The following is an 18,102-nucleotide window of genomic DNA, read 5'->3' on the forward strand; positions in this document are numbered from 1 at the left end:
ATCGGGCGTAGACGTACCGGTTGAATCGCGTTTAGTATTTCGATCATGCGATAAGACTTCATTGAATTCTCTTCACTAGAGGAGAGCCGCTAGGTGTCGCATCAGAAATTCCAACGTGCAAAGATATAACACATCTAAACATGAGACGAACGTTGAACCTAATCGCTTTATCGACACTCTTTTTAATCTCTCCTACAAATAAAAGTATAAATGTGTTCATCAAGATAGGGGTATCGAATAATCCCCGATCTTGATAAATCATCGTATGACGTAATGGCAGTTCAATTCAGTTTAGGACATAATTGTTATAAATTAGGTAAATAGCCCGATGCTGTGTCGCTTTCGCTTTATGAGAGCGTCAGGGCTTGAGTATAGCCTCTTTAGGCGTAGTTTCTCCAACGCAAAACCCCGGATGACGGCTGACAACTCGAAGTTGCGCGCAGACATCGGATGTGATACATCCGCTGACATCATGTTTAGAAAGTCGGGGATCTTTGTGTGTGGCAGGCGTCCCGACATCGTACCACTTTCTTGAGGAATAGAGTAGCGGCTGTTACCCTTCTAGTAGAGGATTGCCAGCTTTATCACTCAATGGTTTTGGGGATAGTGCGAGACGGTCAAAGTTTTGACTAGCCTACGTTAGCCTGCTTTACTAAAACAATCTTTCATTACATCTGTCAAAGATTTACAGTGAGACCCTTTGCGTCCTCTTCAGAGGTTCTGGGGTAAGTGACGCGCGGTTCATCGTGTCTCTTTTGCTAGGACGTTTGCCACTTTCCCCAATCCGTGGTCAGATCTGTCGAGCATGTTCCTGAAAAAGCGAGGGTCTGTTAGGATTAAGTCGATAGTTAGACTTAGCACAATGACCCCGGCGGCGGCGGCCGTCAGCTGGTAGCAGATGTGTTTAGTGCCAATCACCCTCTTCCGGGACCACACGCTGTCTAAGACCCTGTCCTAAATCCGTTAAAGGCTAAGATCGTTCCGACACAAGCCCTAACATACCATTCGATAGGCCCCCCAAAGAATACCAATTCTCTCTGATCTAAAATTATACACTAACTCCTAACCATGACACTCCGTGCTTCCAGGTGATGCCCCTCGAGAACAACATGAAAACCCCGACCCACTTCATCGGCTGCCCGGGTGTGTTGAACACTGGCATGTTCTTCGTGGTGTTGTTGTACAGCACGGTGGGTTTCTTCGGGTATTGGCGCTACGGGGAGAATACGATGGCGTCGATCACGTTGAACCTGAACGAGAGCGAGATCCTGGCGCAATCCACGAAGCTGATGATCGCGGTGGCGATCTTCCTGACATACGGCCTGCAGTTCTATGTGCCGATGGAGATCATCTGGAACAACCTGAAGCAGTACTTTGGTTCACGGAAGCTGGTAGCGGAGTACGTGATCCGTATATTCTTCGTGGTGTTCACGGTCGGTGTGGCGATCGCCATACCGAACCTGGGCCCGTTCATCTCGCTGGTCGGCGCGGTATGTCTGTCGACGCTGGGTCTGATGTTCCCGTCGGTGATCGAGCTGGTCACCGTCTGGGATCAAGAGAACGGGCTCGGCGCCTGCTACTGGAGGCTCTGGAAGAACCTGGCGATCATCGCGTTCGGCGTGCTCGGATTCCTGACCGGCACCTACGTCAGCATCCAGGAGATCCTCGAGACGAAATGAAGCGCCGGGTTCGAAGGAGCTGCGGTGCGACGGAATAATCGCTCAGTGCGTACCATAGATGCCGGCGGGCTCGACACCGACCGCGCTCCAAGCGAGCTGCCCCGTCGCCCAATATGGCCGACGGTCTCCAGGACGGTGAGGCCGCCGTCGCCGCTGAAGCATCCAGGACGAGTTACGCGGCCACGCGAGCTCCGAACTACCAGCTTCGTCTCGCTGCTTCTCTTTTCGTATCGGTAGCACGACGACTACACCGACGACGAAGACGTCGCCACAAGCCAGGCACAGCACTAGACCATTACCTCTCGCGCGCGCGATCTGCATCACCGACGTTGCACAACACCTCGCGCCATCTACCCAAATTCTACGGCCGCCGAGATACACCGTTGCCGGGTTTAGACACAACTTGCTGTCGCATGAAAAATGTTCAAGTGATATCTTGCTTTTTTATATGATCATTCCTAATGAACTCTCTATAGTCCGAATTTCTGCAAAACGAATAATAAAGTTTTATATTCGTGAATTACTGGCAACGTCGAGATGGTAACAACTCTTAAGATCTGCGTTACGTGATTGGTCTACTGCTATACCTCGTCTGTGACGTCGCGTAGACACGAGCCTGTAGCGCACACTCAGTTTCTCATTGTCTTGTCCCTCAGCCACATATTCTCTCAGATTGTAGAATCGTAGTATGTTTTTTGAAAGTAGATACCTTAGGTACACTGATAGTTATAACAGCTGCCTAGCCTGCAGTAGACACTTTAAGCTTATGCTACGGGGTTACTGTGGTAGAGCAGACAACAGTTATGGCTGTCAATCTAATAGATCGGTGGAATTTTATTTTTAATCTGGCTGGTCGATCTGAAAAGATCGTCCTCTACAAAATATTAAAAAATTCGATTGTCAATCTTTGCTTTGTCTTTTGGATGGTCAGACTTTTCGAAAATATTGTCCTAAGGGTTGACGTGCCTCAGGTCGCTTTCTTTTGAAAAACAATCCATAGTTGTACCGAAACGAGTTCGTGTACTAGAGACTGCTGGAACCAACGTTGCGCTTTGATTAGAATTTTATAAGACTGGGCTCCCACGAAAGCAGCTTTGATAAAAAATATTTTTCTAACATTTTTATTGGACTGGGCACTTGTAACGCTGTTTGATAGATTCGCGTGAGTTTTTTCTACTGTGTATCGTACACACGTTTGTTTTTATAAGAAATCGACAGGAGTACAAATGTTTAGATAAACAACGATTTTCACGCCGAAATTTACAATTCTTCACGAGCTCTCCGAGCTGAATAGAGAGACGGGATATTTTCAATTCTCTGCTGCAGTTTTAGGCAGTTCTTGTATAGCCTACAAACTTTTGAATATTTCAATTGTACAATTATCCAATGTTTTTATATTATTCAGTTGTTCAACTTTTTATTCGGAGAACAAGAAAATTCACAATACTAGCGACTGCCTTGAAAGAAAAATCGAAGTACGTGCAAACAATAGTTTGCAGTTTCAAAAATGATATTTTTATCAAGATTCTTTACAAAATTGGTTGAAAACGCGCGTGCACGAACTCTTTTCGAGAGGACTTCGCCATCGCTTCTCCCCCCGTCCGACGACTCGTGTACTCGAGTTCTGCGTCGTTATAGAATGCGATGTCTATACGTTAGAAAGCATGAACAATCTTCGCCTATCTACGTCAGAGTCGTCGCTGCTGACGTCGCGCCGTACAATGCCGTACGCCACGTGTAGGCGCGCTGAGAGTCATTAACGTCGCGCGTGCAATGTGGTCATCAGAGTACGGCGACGTCGATCGATGATAGTGAGTGTAAACCCCTTGGTCTGATACTGCTTGATCTGGACATTTCAATGTTACAAATGTTTGAGGAGTAATAACGAGCAACGATTTTTCAACGGACTGTACCGTTTCGCTGTGAACGAGAATTTCATTCAATTCCAGCGGGTTTTGAATTCTACGAGATTTTATACGTTTTGTACACGTTTAAACGTATAGTAACAACGAATGCAAGTTTTCTAATATTATGGTAAATTTTTCAAAGTTTTTCTACCATCGGACTGTTAACGACGGAGTATGACGTACAGGGCAAGGGGTTGGAATAAAAGAAAACGGATAAGTCTAAATATGGAGTCATAAAGAAAGATGTTGCGCTAAAAACATTCTGTATTTTCGATTACACGAAGGCATATTGTCTTCGCGCGATAGTCGCACATTCTTAATTTAATCGTAATTTTAACTTTATTTTAATCGTAATGTTTTTCTTTTTTTTTTTGTAAAATTTTATTTGATGACATTTGGTAAAAAGTTACTGCCTGGTAAGAATCATCCAGAAAGCACACATTACATATATTGATCAACATGGTCACTGATCAATGCCTGACGTCTTAATGGGGTCATCAGTGGTCACTGACCTACGTGTGTTCGTTCAATGGTACCGTCAGTGGTCACTGACCGGTTGAATATACCAAATCCTCGCGATATTTTTCACCAATCGGACAAGATTAAAATTAAATAAAAGCTACGGGATGTTAATGATCGTCAGCGTGCGCGATTATACCTTCGAGCGATTAACCGAGCAAAGTCAACGACACATCGTGGCTCGGAGTACCCGGATCCACGTGACTGTGGATCGTGCGTAATCTTATAACGAGTAACGGCAGGGGCATAGGCCCTGACGCCTGGGCCTCCTATTTCTCTCTCTCTGTCTCTTCTCTCTCTCACTCTCCTCATTTTTATTATTTATTCGCGGTGCGACGGCCGTGCGCACGAACGACAAACGCTTTTTTTCCATCGAATTCATAGACAACTGCGGGACGGTTTTTTTTCTTTGTTTTTCTTTTTTTTTTTTCTCTAGTTGCTTACGTACACGCGATACGGTTATAGATATGTAAATTATACTTAAGCGTCGTTTTTACCTAAGAGCTGGAACCGTTTGCGTTTTCGGCTTTAAACGTGTGCGCGTTCGTTCGATTTACTGTGACAAGAGAACGATTTGTAAGATAAGAGGCTCCGGCGGACGAGCGTTGAACGGTTTTTCGTCTGCTTGGATTATGTGATCAAAATATGACAATAAATTGCAATTTTTATAAATCATTGTAGGTTGAGTCACAAGCGAATAAGCGAAATTGGTTAGAAAATAATTGAAAATGATGTTCCACTTTCTGCCGAATGAAAGTATTCTGAAGCAATTGCAAAACACGGATGTTAAATAAAAAATAGAAGTTGATTTGACTCGGCCTGATATACACGATTAATTGGACAGTCATAATTTAATTTAGACATATGAGCAGCGTCCAAGAAGTAGCTTTTATTAACTTGAACACAGTATTTGTTATTGTCATCATTTGACGTAGGTTACAATGTTACAATTGAATGCCTCAAAGCTGTATTGTATTCTTTAATTAGTTATTCCGGCCATATATATATATATATATATATATATATATTTATATACCATCCACAAAATTAATTATAATGATGATCTATGATCGTTGCATCCTGATAGACTGGAATCCGTTGCTGTATCATTCAGTCATAAATAGAAATGATGTTTCAGGCATACAACTCGAGCTAAAAAAGACTATTATTAATCACTTCATAGATCTCGACACTTTAAAAAGAATTTCCATTAAAATATGTAAATACAGTATGCATCCATTAAATTCACTTTCAGAAATGATATTTTTCTCACAACGAAACAGATACGAAACAATTAAGTTTAAATTTATGGAACATTATTTCTTTGAAGTGATGAACATTCCAAGATGGTGACGCAACCAATCACGTGACACGACCGACCGGAGCCACCGATCTGTTCCTAGTGCCTTGCTGCACAAAAGCAAAAAAACGTACAAAAATGGTTACTAATTAAGAGTAATAAGAGGCAGAATGGCGCGTAGGTGTGATAATACCGGGATGCATGCTTGCTAGTCTGTAAGGAGTGTAGCGAGACCCACGTGACGCGACATGTGCGTCAGCGCGCGAAATTCGAACGCTATTCGACACCGGGGAAGTTTAAACACGAATTCATGGACGAAAAAGGTGAAACTGTTCACCAGCCGACACTATTTACTTTGCATTCTATTAGAAAACCGACGACTGTTGCTCATTGACAATAATGATAAAAAGCGAAACAATAGAATTATTGGAATGCAAACGAAAATTCTAAGATTGCGAAATAGTACAAAACTAATTAAGATCGATTCTTATATAGATGAAACCTAGAACTACCTAGCTAAGTAATAAGACTGCATTTTTGTCCAGATTTTGCAAGATTTTTATTATAACGCATTGGTTTCTTTTGGTAATCTCGAATTTAAGAAGTGTAAAATTGCAATAATAGAAATAAAAAATTTTGAATTAAGTGGCTCGTATGGTGAGGTAGTTCTAGTGTTGAAACGAGGAGTTTGGTGGCGTGCGAGTCGCAAATAACGAAAAACAACTATAAACATGTGTCTCATCAAATTATCGTCAAATATATAACACATACATGAAAGTTGTTAAAAATCAATATTTTGCCTATTAAGACGAACTTGTCAATACGCATTAAAATATGATGATCAACTTACTTCGAAGAAATACATGATTAATTTTGTAAAAAATGTAATACCCAGAAACGTATCTTTCGGAGTTCAATAAAGTAATTAATTTGCAATATATATTTGAGAGACTTTCTACATAATTCTTTGATCTGTTTTGATCATCTAGGGACACATGTCTAGGGACTCTGCGCGCTCGGAACGGAATTCAGTGCCTTGGTTCTTTCCTCTAGCAGGATTTAAGGATACGCGACCGATGAGCAGGTGGTTTTAATGAAAATCGAAGCCCATAGTTTTATGAAAATTTGAAATTTTCGCCAAGCATCATCCGTGTTTCACTATTTTTCTGTACTCGTCCGTTCTTTTCGGTTGCCCACGATGATATAATCGTTCGTATTAGTATCGTACGATGATTTGAACTAGTGTTGTATAAAGCTCGAGTCTGCGAAGCTCCAGAGCTCAGTCTTAAAGACTTCTTCTAAATCTTCTTCTATAGAAACTTAGTCTTTAAGACTGAGCTCTGGAGCTTCGAAGACTCGAGCTTTATACAACACTAATTTGAACTCGTGAACGGGGAATCTCGAAGAACAAACAGCACTTTTTGAAAATTGTTCTTATATGGAAAACGAGATACAGACAGACAGACAGACACACAAGACACACAGATACCGTTTCGCCGCTTTTGTACTTCGAATTTCCGTTACAGATCGCGAGGAGAATGTCGTTTCGCGTGCACGCGTGTACCGTGCACGCTATCAATCTGTCAGGCATTGAGCGAGACAGTGTTATGATATTTAATACACAAGATTTGCAAAACATCTATTGTTCTTTTTATTTCTACAAACCTTTGTCCTACAAATAATACATGAAGAAAAACATAACGATGATAATTTTTTCAGAAACTCACCGCCGCCATTTGGCATGGCAAACGCGACGTTAATGGCCAGCGCCATGTTGCTAAATGTCAGTCAAATTTTGAGAATGTAATTAAAAACTATTTCCGAAACGATCATGCGACGCAGTAGAATAGGCCTACAGGGGATACCACTGACAAAAAAAAACGCATTGGCAATAGTACCTCATGGGTAATGTGGAAATCTATTGATACCAGACGCGCCCTAATACGCCACGTGCAATTTATGGGGTACGGACCTTTTTTTTATTGTTTAAGGGCGGTGGAGAAATGCTCTTACGAACACACCCTCTCCTCCGATGGTGGTTGGAGAGGGTAGTGTGGGGCTCGGCCAGTGTCGCCAGTTGCCAGTTGGTGACCAAATGGTCATCAATTACTCTCCTCCTTTTCCCCTTCCACTATCCCATTCCAGCACCACGCGCACACTCCATCGTCCCCCACTAAGACCGTAGACCACGGTGCCCGTACCGTAGACTGGACTGGTCATCAAAGAGGGGGTACTTGATTCCCCTCGATTGCTGGCGACCTGGCGACACTGGGCTCGGTTCTCCCCTAAGGTGGAGTTTGGGGATATTAGATGGCCTTATGCCTCCGCCATATTCACCGCCAAGGACCTACAGGACCTTGTGCTCAGCCTATTTTCGGAGACTTTATACCTCCGCTGCCCCGCTGTCCGCATTCAGCGGAGGTATTCTTACCGGCCCGAAACCACGCCTTTTTTTATTGTCTTACGTCGCTTCATCAACTGTTATGGTTATTAAGCGAAACCCCGCCTTTTTTTTATTCTTTGAGGATGAGAGGAAAAATACCTTTATGTACACCCCAGAAGGGGTGAACAGATCTTCGGTTCCCCCAATACTCACTAAAAGACCTCTCATCCGGGACCTTTTTAGAACAGGCCCCATCCTCCCAGTCCGAACTAGTTCGATATGGCAGCACAGGGACCCGCTTTTTACATTACTACGTGTTGCTACCTTATGTATTGAACTCATGCCACTCATGTTCTTGGCTGTCAAGCGAAACCCCGCCTGTTCTTGGCACAACATGGGGTACGGGCAGTACCGCGTTATAACTAGTTGGGGTCTTGGGCAAAGTAGAATTTCGAGGCCCCCCCAGGGAAAAACGTAGAATTTGAATCTTGGTTTGTGTTTGGGACTCCATTTTGCTTCGGGGACCCGGGCATTTGCCCAAGTTGCCCATAGGGTAACGCGCCACTGGGTACGGGCCTGAAGTAACACCAGAATTATGACTGCCAGGGAGACCGAGATGCGCGGCCGGGTAAAGGGGGCCTAACGTCCGAAAAAGTCCCAGATCGAGCAGTTAAATCACCGTCGAGGTCTAAAGATAGACCTATCATCCAATGTATTTTCGGCTCACTTTTGTGGGCTCACGTAACCCCATTATCATGTTGATTTAACCCATTTGCATGCAAATAAAGTGATCCAGCACGCGAAACAACGATTCGTGGGCCGCAAGAATACATTGGATGATAGGTCTGTCTTTATATCTAGTCGGTGGTTAAATGTTAAATTTCATGCCTAGTGTACAAGTCGTTCGACAGACCAGGACTTGTATCCTACTCTATCTTACCTCTTCTACGACGCCATTCTTCATTTACCAATTCGCCTATTCCCCGGCGGCGACCATCCGGTGACCGCAGCTATTGCAGTAGAAGTCTGACGGTATGCCGAGCTCCTCTCAGCCCGTCCACATTCTTGTGAATATTTAGAATATAAGTTATGTACATGTAAAATACAAACATTTCATGTATGAATTTGCAATGAATAAATAAAGATAATGTAATTAAAAAACGTATCTGCGTATATATTTATTGCACCACCAAAAACTTCCCTTCGAAAAACAAAAATTATCGGATGTCTGACTTGTCGTTGACTTGCACTTCTGAATTTCGTGCCATCTCCTTCGATACCATGTGCTCCTAATACTTTCTCAATTTTCGAGGTGTTCGAAAATTTTCGACCGTCTGATTTGTCGCTGACTCGAACTACTGAATTTCGTGCCACCTCCTTAGATATCATGTTCTCCTAATACAAAATTCAATTTTCGAGATTTTCGAAAATTTTCGCCAATTTTCGACCGTCTGACTTGTCGTTGATTCGTACTACTGATTTCGTGCCACCTCCTTAGATATCATGTTCTCCTAATACAAAATTCAATTTTCCGAGATTTTCTAAAATTTTCGCCAATTTTCGACCGCCTGACTTGTCGTTGACTCGAACTACTGATTTCGTGCCACCTCCTCCGACATCATGTGCTCCTAATACAAAATTCAATTTTCGAGATTTTCGAAAATTTTCGCCAATTTTCGACCGTCTGACTTGTCGTTGACTCGAACTACTGAATTTCGTGCCACCTCCTTAGATATCATGTTCTCCTAATACAAAATTCAATTTTCCGAGATTTTCGAAAATTTTCGCCAATTTTCGACCGTCTGACTTGTCGTTGACTCGAACTACTGAATTTCGTGCCACCTCCTTAGATGTCATGTTCTCCTAATACAAAATTCAATTTTCCGAGATTTTCGAAAAGTTTCGCCAATTTTCGACCGTCTGACTTGTCGTTGACTCGAACTACTGAATTTCGTGCCACCTCCTTAGATATCATGTGCTCCTAATACAAAATTCAATTTTCCGAGATTTTCGAAAATTTTCGTCAATTTTCGACCGTCTGACTTGTCGTTGACTCGAACTACTGAATTTCGTGCCACCTCCTTCGACATCATGTGCTCCTAATACAAAATTCAATTTTCGAGATTTTCGAAAATTTTCGCCAATTTTCGACCGTCTGACTTGTCGTTGACTCGAACTACTGAATTTCGTGCCACCTCCTTAGATATCATGTTCTCCTAATACAAAATTCAATTTTCGAGATTTTCGAAAATTTTCGCCAATTTTCGACCGTCTGATTTGTCGCTGACTCGAACTACTGAATTTCGTGCCACCTCCTTAGATATCATGTTCTCCTAATACAAAATTCAATTTTCGAGATTTTCGAAAATTTGCGCCGATTTTCGACCGTCTGACTTGTCGTTGACTCGAACTACTGAATTTCGTGCCACCTCCTCTGACATCATGTGCTCCTAATACAAAATTCAATTTTCGAGATTTTCGAAAATTTTCGCCAATTTTCGACCGTCTGACTTGTCGTTGACTCGAACTACTGAATTTCGTGCCACCTCCTTAGATATCATGTTCTCCTAATACAAAATTCAATTTTCGAGATTTTCGAAAATTTTCGCCAATTTTCGAAATCTCAACAATCTAGGAGGCCGAATATTTTTTGGGATTGATGGAAGTTTTGGATCTTTACGGACTTCTCGAAATAAGAACACATTAACTTGTAAAAATATTCTTTATTTATTAAAATGTACATTACAATTTTAATTGTGTACATATAAGGATGCCTCAACAATAGTTTGACATACATGCACTTGGCTAAATTCATGGGGAATGTTCATTTATGACGACACTATCAACGTTAATTCCATGTATGTTTGTTGATTTGTTAATAGGAGAGGTTAAGTATTCTGTAAAGGTGTATAAATATATATAAATACGCCATCAAATGATTTTATTTACTGCACTAAATATACATCATATAAAAATTTGTTAAATTGATATGTCGACAAGTGTACAATAGTATATTAAAATTCCATGAAATTCGTATAAAAATAATAGTCACAGCTATTTTGGACAGATTCTATCGCCTCTACTCTATCATTTTTTCTCGCGTACTGGGCATTGCATTTCTGTATTCTCAACCGGCTTTTCGTTTAAACTCAAGAAATGCGTCAAATGAAGGATGGATATAACGCTATTCATGTATGACGTCACATCCTCTTTGCTGAGTGTCCTCAACTGCGCCACTACTGAATGGTACACACGATTTGCCGTCTTCGATGACAATTGGCCTATTGTTTGCACTGCATGCAATACTTTATTTTCATCGGCTGATACTGGCGCTATAAAACAAATTGTACAAAATAAGTATATATATCTGGACACTCGTTAATTTGTGTATTAAATATACGAATTATTATAATTGTACCTGGAGCACTTTGTTCTCCCTCAACTGGTGGGAAATAGCGGTCCAATAAACCATTAATGAGGACACTGGTGTTGTCTACCCCTTGCACAGCCATACTGCCATACTGTGTGTTCAACAATTCATTAGCCTTCACTATACTAACTTCTTTCAGCGTAGAAGCCTGTTGTGTAGCAGACTCCTTTGCAGCGTACAATTTCTCTATTGTTGGTTGTAATGAACTGCCCATTACTGCTTTTGCTGCATCGTAAATCTGCAAGGAGAAAAAATTAATTGTTTGATAAACATAAATATTTATTTACTTTCGTTACTTTTCATATTTATTTTCATTACTGTATCAATATTTTCTTGTAAATAAGTATGAAAGCACCGCGACTCATTCAGAAGTTATTTAATTCTATAAATAAAAGAAATTAACTCCAATCTTTGATATAATAGAAAATTTGGCAAAAATATGTACATATTTTTGTCAACAATTGTATTATTCGTCCAACGAAAGATGGCACAGAGAAACTTATAGGTACTACGTGATAGCGGTACAGTAATGTCTTTATCGACGCAAAAATAATATCCCCTCCACTTATTACTTTTTTTTGTATGAAACTCTCATCAATATATTCGTGGCATTTTTCTGATTAAAAAAAGACCAAATACGATATAATTTCAACTGTATTTAGTAGTTTAATTGACGGTGAAAGTTTCAGGCGCAAAGAAGGACAGCGAATGGGAAAGAAAGAGACGCGGAGAGTCGCAGTCGCCGGCACAGTTCAAAGGCCCGCGCGTGGTCTCTCTTTACACGCGCTGTCTTTCTCTACGTTCGGCTCGGCCTTTGAAGCTCAAAAAAATAGCCACCCGTCTACGATAAACGCAAACGAATCCCCCGAGGCTTTTGCGTCGATAGAGACATTACTGTACCTATCCGCAAGAGTGGGATCCGCGGCCTAGCGTCAAGAGTGGAGTCACGCAAATCCCCCTGCACCCCACTGTCAAAATCTCTGCCATCGTTTGTCGAACGAATAATACCTGCAATGAGTTATTTTTTAGTTAGAGTTCCTCTACTGATAATCTACCTGTTGCGGCGGCTGCTTCACGATGGGCACTTTCTCTTCAACCATGTTCAAGCCCTCGCATAGTTTCTGGTCGACAGCCGAGATTGGTCCCTTGAACTTTTTCGTCAATGGTACAGCGATCGGTGCAGCAGTAGCAGTCGCATAATTCAGTCCAGCTTCGGCTTGTGTTAGGGCCCAGTGAATTAAATGATTGGATTCCTTCAAGTAGGAGTATGTGGACCCGGTCTTCTCGATGGCCGAGTGGATTACAGGGATGTTCTTCACGCGGTCGAACACCTCCAGATGGGGTGCAGACTCGTCCGCGGGGGTGTTTGTATTTTTGGCTTCTGCCATTTTTCCTGGAAATTGATTGCTTCGTTAGTGGAAGGTCGGGCGATATTTTTCACTAGGAATATACACAGTGGATCCAAAAAGTATTTAAACACAACAGGGAATGTGTCCTAGACTGAGTCGGACTGAACCGAAATTCTTCTCATCCCGTATTTTTGTATTTTGGACTTCCGTCCTTGTCGTATTAGTGGAAAGGAAATTCCCCTCTGAATATCTTGAATATATTTATTGGAAATAAAAAATACACTCTTCTCACTTTTTATCGTCTTTTGTTTCCGTTCTTTTAAGGCAACTCTGAGTTTGATGGACTATGATAATCTGTACATCTTACAGTAGATGTCTCACAAACATAGTAATTTACATATCTTTAAATACATACGTATGGCCTTGAACATATTTATCTGAATATCTCGAAAACTAAGACTGAACAGCTGTTATTTATACGCGCAAGAGAAAGTTGTCTTAAAATTCATCACATGTAAATATAAAAAGAGATATAAGTATAATACATAAGAAGAGATAAAAATAAAAAATATCTAACTAAAACATAGAAATACAGTTAGGAGCAAAACTGATCACACACACTTTAAATCAGAATAACTTTTTTATGAATGGACCAAACGACTTCAATTTCTCTATATATATATAACTAGTTTAGTAAATGACGTCTAAAAAATATGTTGAAAAAAATGCATTCGGTAGGAATTGTGCAAAACAATAGTAAAAATTGATTTTTACGACCACTTTAGCGAAATTTTAAAAGATGTGTTCGGTCAACTTGTATAAACTATATACGCACCGAAAATTTCATTGAAATTGGTTAATTCGTTTGCGAGTTATAAACGATCAAAAGTGGTACGAATGCTGAAAATCTTGAAAAATTTCAATTTCTACCACCTTTGATTGTTTATAACTCGTAAACAAATTAACCAATTTCCATGAAATTTTCGGTGCGTATATAGTTTATGCAAATTGACCGAACATATCTTTTATATTTCGTTATTAGCCCAGCTAAAGAAGTAGTAAAAATCAATTTTTTCTATTGTTTTTCACAATTTCGACCGAATGCATTTTTTCAACATATTTTTTAGACGTCATCTACTAAACTAATTCTTCTAGCTTTACGGAGAAATTGAAGTCGTTTGGTCCATTCATAAAAAAGTTATTCTGGTTTAAAGTGTGTGTGATCAGTTATGCTCCTAACTGTATAATACTATGTATATACTTTAATAAAATATAAATTTCCCGATACACTCGTGGTTAGGGTATACATACACAGTGCACAACAAAGGATACGCAAATTAAAGTCACTGTTCAAGCAGTGGTTACGTAAGAACATTTAATAAGTGCATTGACCTCCGGCTCACAGTTTACCAGAATTCCAATCAACTGGCCGTCATTGTAAGCAGATTTAAAATAGGAAACAGACTACCCAGATGATCTTTGTACCTTGAATAATTACATAATTACGGTGGTGCCGAGATTCACGTTTTATTTCGTGAAGTACCACGCCTAAAATCGTCAACGGACTCGAATTATCTTTCTCGTGTGATAACACGTTGTATGGAATGTAAGATAACAACTGTCACATTTGAAATTTTTGACGTTGTTGAATATACACCGAACTCGATTTCCAAGTCTTTTTTTAAGTATTCTTAAACATAAATGATAAATAAACAATAAAAACAATAAATTTAAATGTCAACATAATTTTCAAATTTTAATGAACTCTTAATTTGGTTAAATTAACTTTTCAATTTCATAGCATTTTTTGATGCTTTGATGAAAAATATTCATCTTTAATATTTAAAAACAGGACTATGCATTTTTTATTATATTTATATTATATTATAGTATATATGTAAAATTCTAGAAAGAAATAATCTGACAAATTCGAAAAGTAAAAATATGAACGATAAAAACATAAGAGAATTTTAAAAGAAGCGGTAAAACAGAAATTGATCGTTGATAAAGCAGGAATCTTACATCCGCCTGAAGATGACACACGAACAACTATAAGTTGGAATTAATAATAGTAATGAAACAAGCGTTTCAAGTGTACAATATTAAGCAAGTTGCTGTGAGAAACGAACAAAAAGTTGCACTGTTTTAGTTAAATTACAAAAAAGTGAGTAAACAGTGTGTAACATTAGTTAGACTGTAGCATAGTACTCAACTTGTTGCAAGATTAAAAGCGTAATACATGACTCATCCACTGCAAAAAAACAGTATGTTAAATTTATCTGTACCGTTAGACTTTGTTCGACTTGTGAACTCTGTTGCTAATGTTGTCCTGTGTTACAATCGATATTTTAATCCGTGATTAATATGTTAGTGCGCGTATTTCTAAAGCTAACAGCAGTTTTTATTTATACAAATCAATAACAATTGAGGAACTGATTGTGCAGGATGATTTGTCCTTCGAGTTGTATCATTTTTCTAAATTTTATTAATGAATTTAGTATACAAAACATAATGTAATATTCTTTTTTCTACATGTATATTTGTTCCCTGTGTCATAATTTGTTTAACGAAAACGTTTTCTATCGTGTTATATATTACATTTAATATAGTGTATATTTATCTGTTTCGTTTCTTCACAGAAACTGAAAATGAATACTGAAAAAGTACTGTAGAGGTGACCTTGAGTACAAAAAGTCAATGTAATCAAAAACGAAGTTAGAGTGGAATGTCAACTAAGTAATTATAACATAAATTGTGGTTCAAGTGACGTACATACTTAACTGAATGAGCCTAACTAATTGCACTGTCTAACACGTATTCTGTGTTTCAATAACCAATAGACGAATGAATACGAATCTCAAAACGTTTCCCGAACACTCCATTAATTAATGTCAATACATTGTCTCTGGTCAGTGAAATAAGTCATTGATTTATGATCTACAGTATTCAAAATTATTGGACATCCCAATAATCAATAAATCAGTAGCACTGTTGATGCATAAGTTAATCAGTTCCCACAGTTGGTACTTGTACACTTTACAGGTAATGTCTAGACATTGCATTTATGACAAAAATGAATAGGTGTAATTTAAGACAGTAAAAATATTAGAAGAATTTAAAGATCCTATCATATTATTTTCAAGCTATTAAATATATTAAGAAAGAAAATAAATTTCCATTTCACTCCAGTTTGTTGCAATTCAGGTAAAAAATTTTTATTTTGCATAAAGATCCACTGTCTAGTAATTACTAGACTCCGGATTTTTATTCAAATTAAAAATTTATGCATCAATTCCAAGGCCCAGGGACTATATATCAATTTATATTTTCTACTAATAATTTTAATGTAGTGAAAATAATATATTAATGCTCTATAAGAGTTTATTAAACTGTTCACTGTATTAGATTTCATCTACTCATCTTTGTTATGAATGCATACAATCCGGAGTCTAGTCATGACATTCAAAATTCCCCGAATTATACGTCACTCAATTTTCCCGCCATTCCGAACACCGACAGTTAATCATTTCCAACTGGAACACCCGATATGTGTATGGCGTAGCATCCTATATGTCGTGTTAACCAATATTTTCGATCAATTCTAATGAAAGAAAAAGTAGTTGCTGTATGCGACTATAAAATAATTGCAAAGTCGATTTACTTCGTTGGATAATCCTACTGATGGTAGCGGTTTGAATAAATTGATTAAACGACAAAATGTTAGTTACATTGCAAAAATTGTAGATGTCGAGATCATGCGTCTGAGAAAAAATGTTTGGTGTATGTACTCACAATGCGTGATGCAACAGTTATCAGTACACCGTAACGGGAACACAATAATTTTCATTGACCGATTTGCACGATGGATTCAGCGGTACTGATGATACGTTCATGTTGAAAGTTATAAGTAGGAGCGCTCGAGGTTAGGTGGGGAGCAGACGCTCACCAGGCCCGTAAAAAGTGTGCGGTTCCGTCAGGTTTCTTTTACTCGTTCTGCTGACAAAAGAGTTGACTTTGCGCGTCGTACGAGTATCATCGAGTATCGCAGTCGCGAGAGCACACAGTACGCAGATTCTTGTGAAAACAAATAACACGAACTTTGTTTACCCAATTACAAATATTCTGAACAAATATACACCAAACGCAACATCAAATACAATTTCTGCACAAATAAAATGCCAATGATTTTAATGAGAATACAATATCAAATAATAATGTTAATGAGATTGTGAATATGAAATAGAGACTTTTTAATGAATAAGATATTATCCCTTTTGTTCGATGATCTTTTACCAAAAAGAATAAATCAGAAAATATTTTATCGATTAAAGTTCATCGCTTGAATAAAGAAACTCGGTTTTATTTCACTTTAAAATACCGAAATTATTTTCTTGCCAACCCAATATAATTTAAAGTACCAAATATACGAAATTTTTACGTAATAGAGAACTAGCTGCATTCATTTTCCAAATTGTTTAAAAAGTGCTTAAAATTCGTCTTTATTTCTAAATACATTTCTTCGGAAAGGGATTTAACTTGATGTTTAATTATTTCCTACTAAAAAATTGTTACAATAACATTTACCAGTAGTTTACACACAATGTAGAAAATTTTATATAAAATAAATAATAACGATTTTATGAAAGAAAAATACTGAACAGGATTTTATATAAATTCAATAATCAAAGCAAACTAAAAATGATTTTATATAAATTCGATAATCAAAGCAAACTAAAAATGATTTTATAAAATAAATACAATCAATGAGATTTTATACATTACAAAAGAATTTCTTTTCAATAACTAATTGAATTGGCACGACAGGAATTGTTAAGATTAACAGCACAATCTGTATTTGCTATAATTGTGTACGAGAAAGTGAATTTTTTCCAGATACAGATATAATCAGGGATCAAAGGCGAGTCCACAAATAAATGTCTTTCGAAAGAAGGAAGTGTAGTAGGTAAATGTAATCACGTTTTCCCAAGAGAAATAAGATTCGTATGAAAAGAATTCATCGTTTCAGAGTTCAGGGTTCTTTATCGTGTATCGACGACTATGGCCTCGTATGCGCTCCAACACACACGCACGCGTGTGTCATTGATTATGACGTGGCTTTGAGGCGTCTCTACTCATTCCCGGTTCCAGAGTTTACAGAGATTACGTTCGCATGGCATTGTGATCATTCAGAAAATCATGAGTCGGCGAGTTTTATATTTCTGCTACTCTGATGCAATATTCTTCAAAAGTTGTTTGAAAAATATTCAAAATGTGTGTATTTATCAAAATGCAATATGTTTAAGCAGGATAATAAAATGTAACTCCTACATACGCCTACAATAATTACAAAATCAGGTTGTTAGGAAACACAATTATATTTTATTTACTGTATATCGTAAATATAAAAACATTACAAAAGTAATGTACAGTTTCATGTTATGTACACGTGATGAATGCACAATAGATATGTTAATATGAATACTCTTGTATGTATGTTATTTAAATGATTTCATAAAAAAAATAATTATCATTAGA

At 38.5% G+C, this 18,102-nt stretch overlaps 2 protein-coding genes and 1 long non-coding RNA gene across 7 annotated transcripts in view; 2 read left to right on the forward strand and 1 right to left on the reverse strand.

The window, feature by feature from the left end:
- The window catches only part of LOC143217794 (proton-coupled amino acid transporter-like protein pathetic), a 40,236-nt gene extending 33,193 nt beyond the window's left edge, over nt 1-7,043 (forward strand). For all 5 annotated transcript variants that reach the window (XM_076442419.1, XM_076442420.1, XM_076442421.1 and 2 more), the window contains exon 5: nt 1,089-7,043. In XM_076442419.1, coding sequence (XP_076298534.1) covers nt 1,089-1,679 — 591 coding nt within the window. In that variant the 3' untranslated portion in view covers nt 1,680-7,043. The remainder of the gene's footprint in view (nt 1-1,088) is intronic.
- A 3,669-nt stretch (nt 7,044-10,712) lies between these two features.
- Nucleotides 10,713-16,518, reverse strand: LOC143217796 (lipid storage droplets surface-binding protein 2-like). Its single transcript, XM_076442424.1, has 4 exons — nt 16,360-16,518; nt 12,274-12,611; nt 11,207-11,456; nt 10,713-11,120 (listed from the first exon to the last, which is right to left on the reverse strand). Exons 2-4 carry the CDS (start codon nt 12,604-12,606, stop codon nt 10,876-10,878), a joined length of 828 nt encoding a protein of 275 aa, XP_076298539.1. The 5' UTR covers nt 12,607-12,611; nt 16,360-16,518; the 3' UTR covers nt 10,713-10,875.
- Nucleotides 14,599-17,934, forward strand: LOC143217799 (uncharacterized). Its single transcript, XR_013010898.1, has 3 exons — nt 14,599-14,731; nt 17,461-17,530; nt 17,594-17,934. It is a non-coding gene; the product is annotated as an uncharacterized LOC143217799 (long non-coding RNA).
- Nucleotides 17,935-18,102: the final 168 nt, after the last annotated feature.

The sequence above is a fragment of the Lasioglossum baleicum genome, chromosome 18 (genome assembly GCF_051020765.1).
Source record: "Lasioglossum baleicum chromosome 18, iyLasBale1, whole genome shotgun sequence".
Taxonomy (NCBI): Eukaryota; Metazoa; Arthropoda; class Insecta; order Hymenoptera; family Halictidae; genus Lasioglossum; species Lasioglossum baleicum.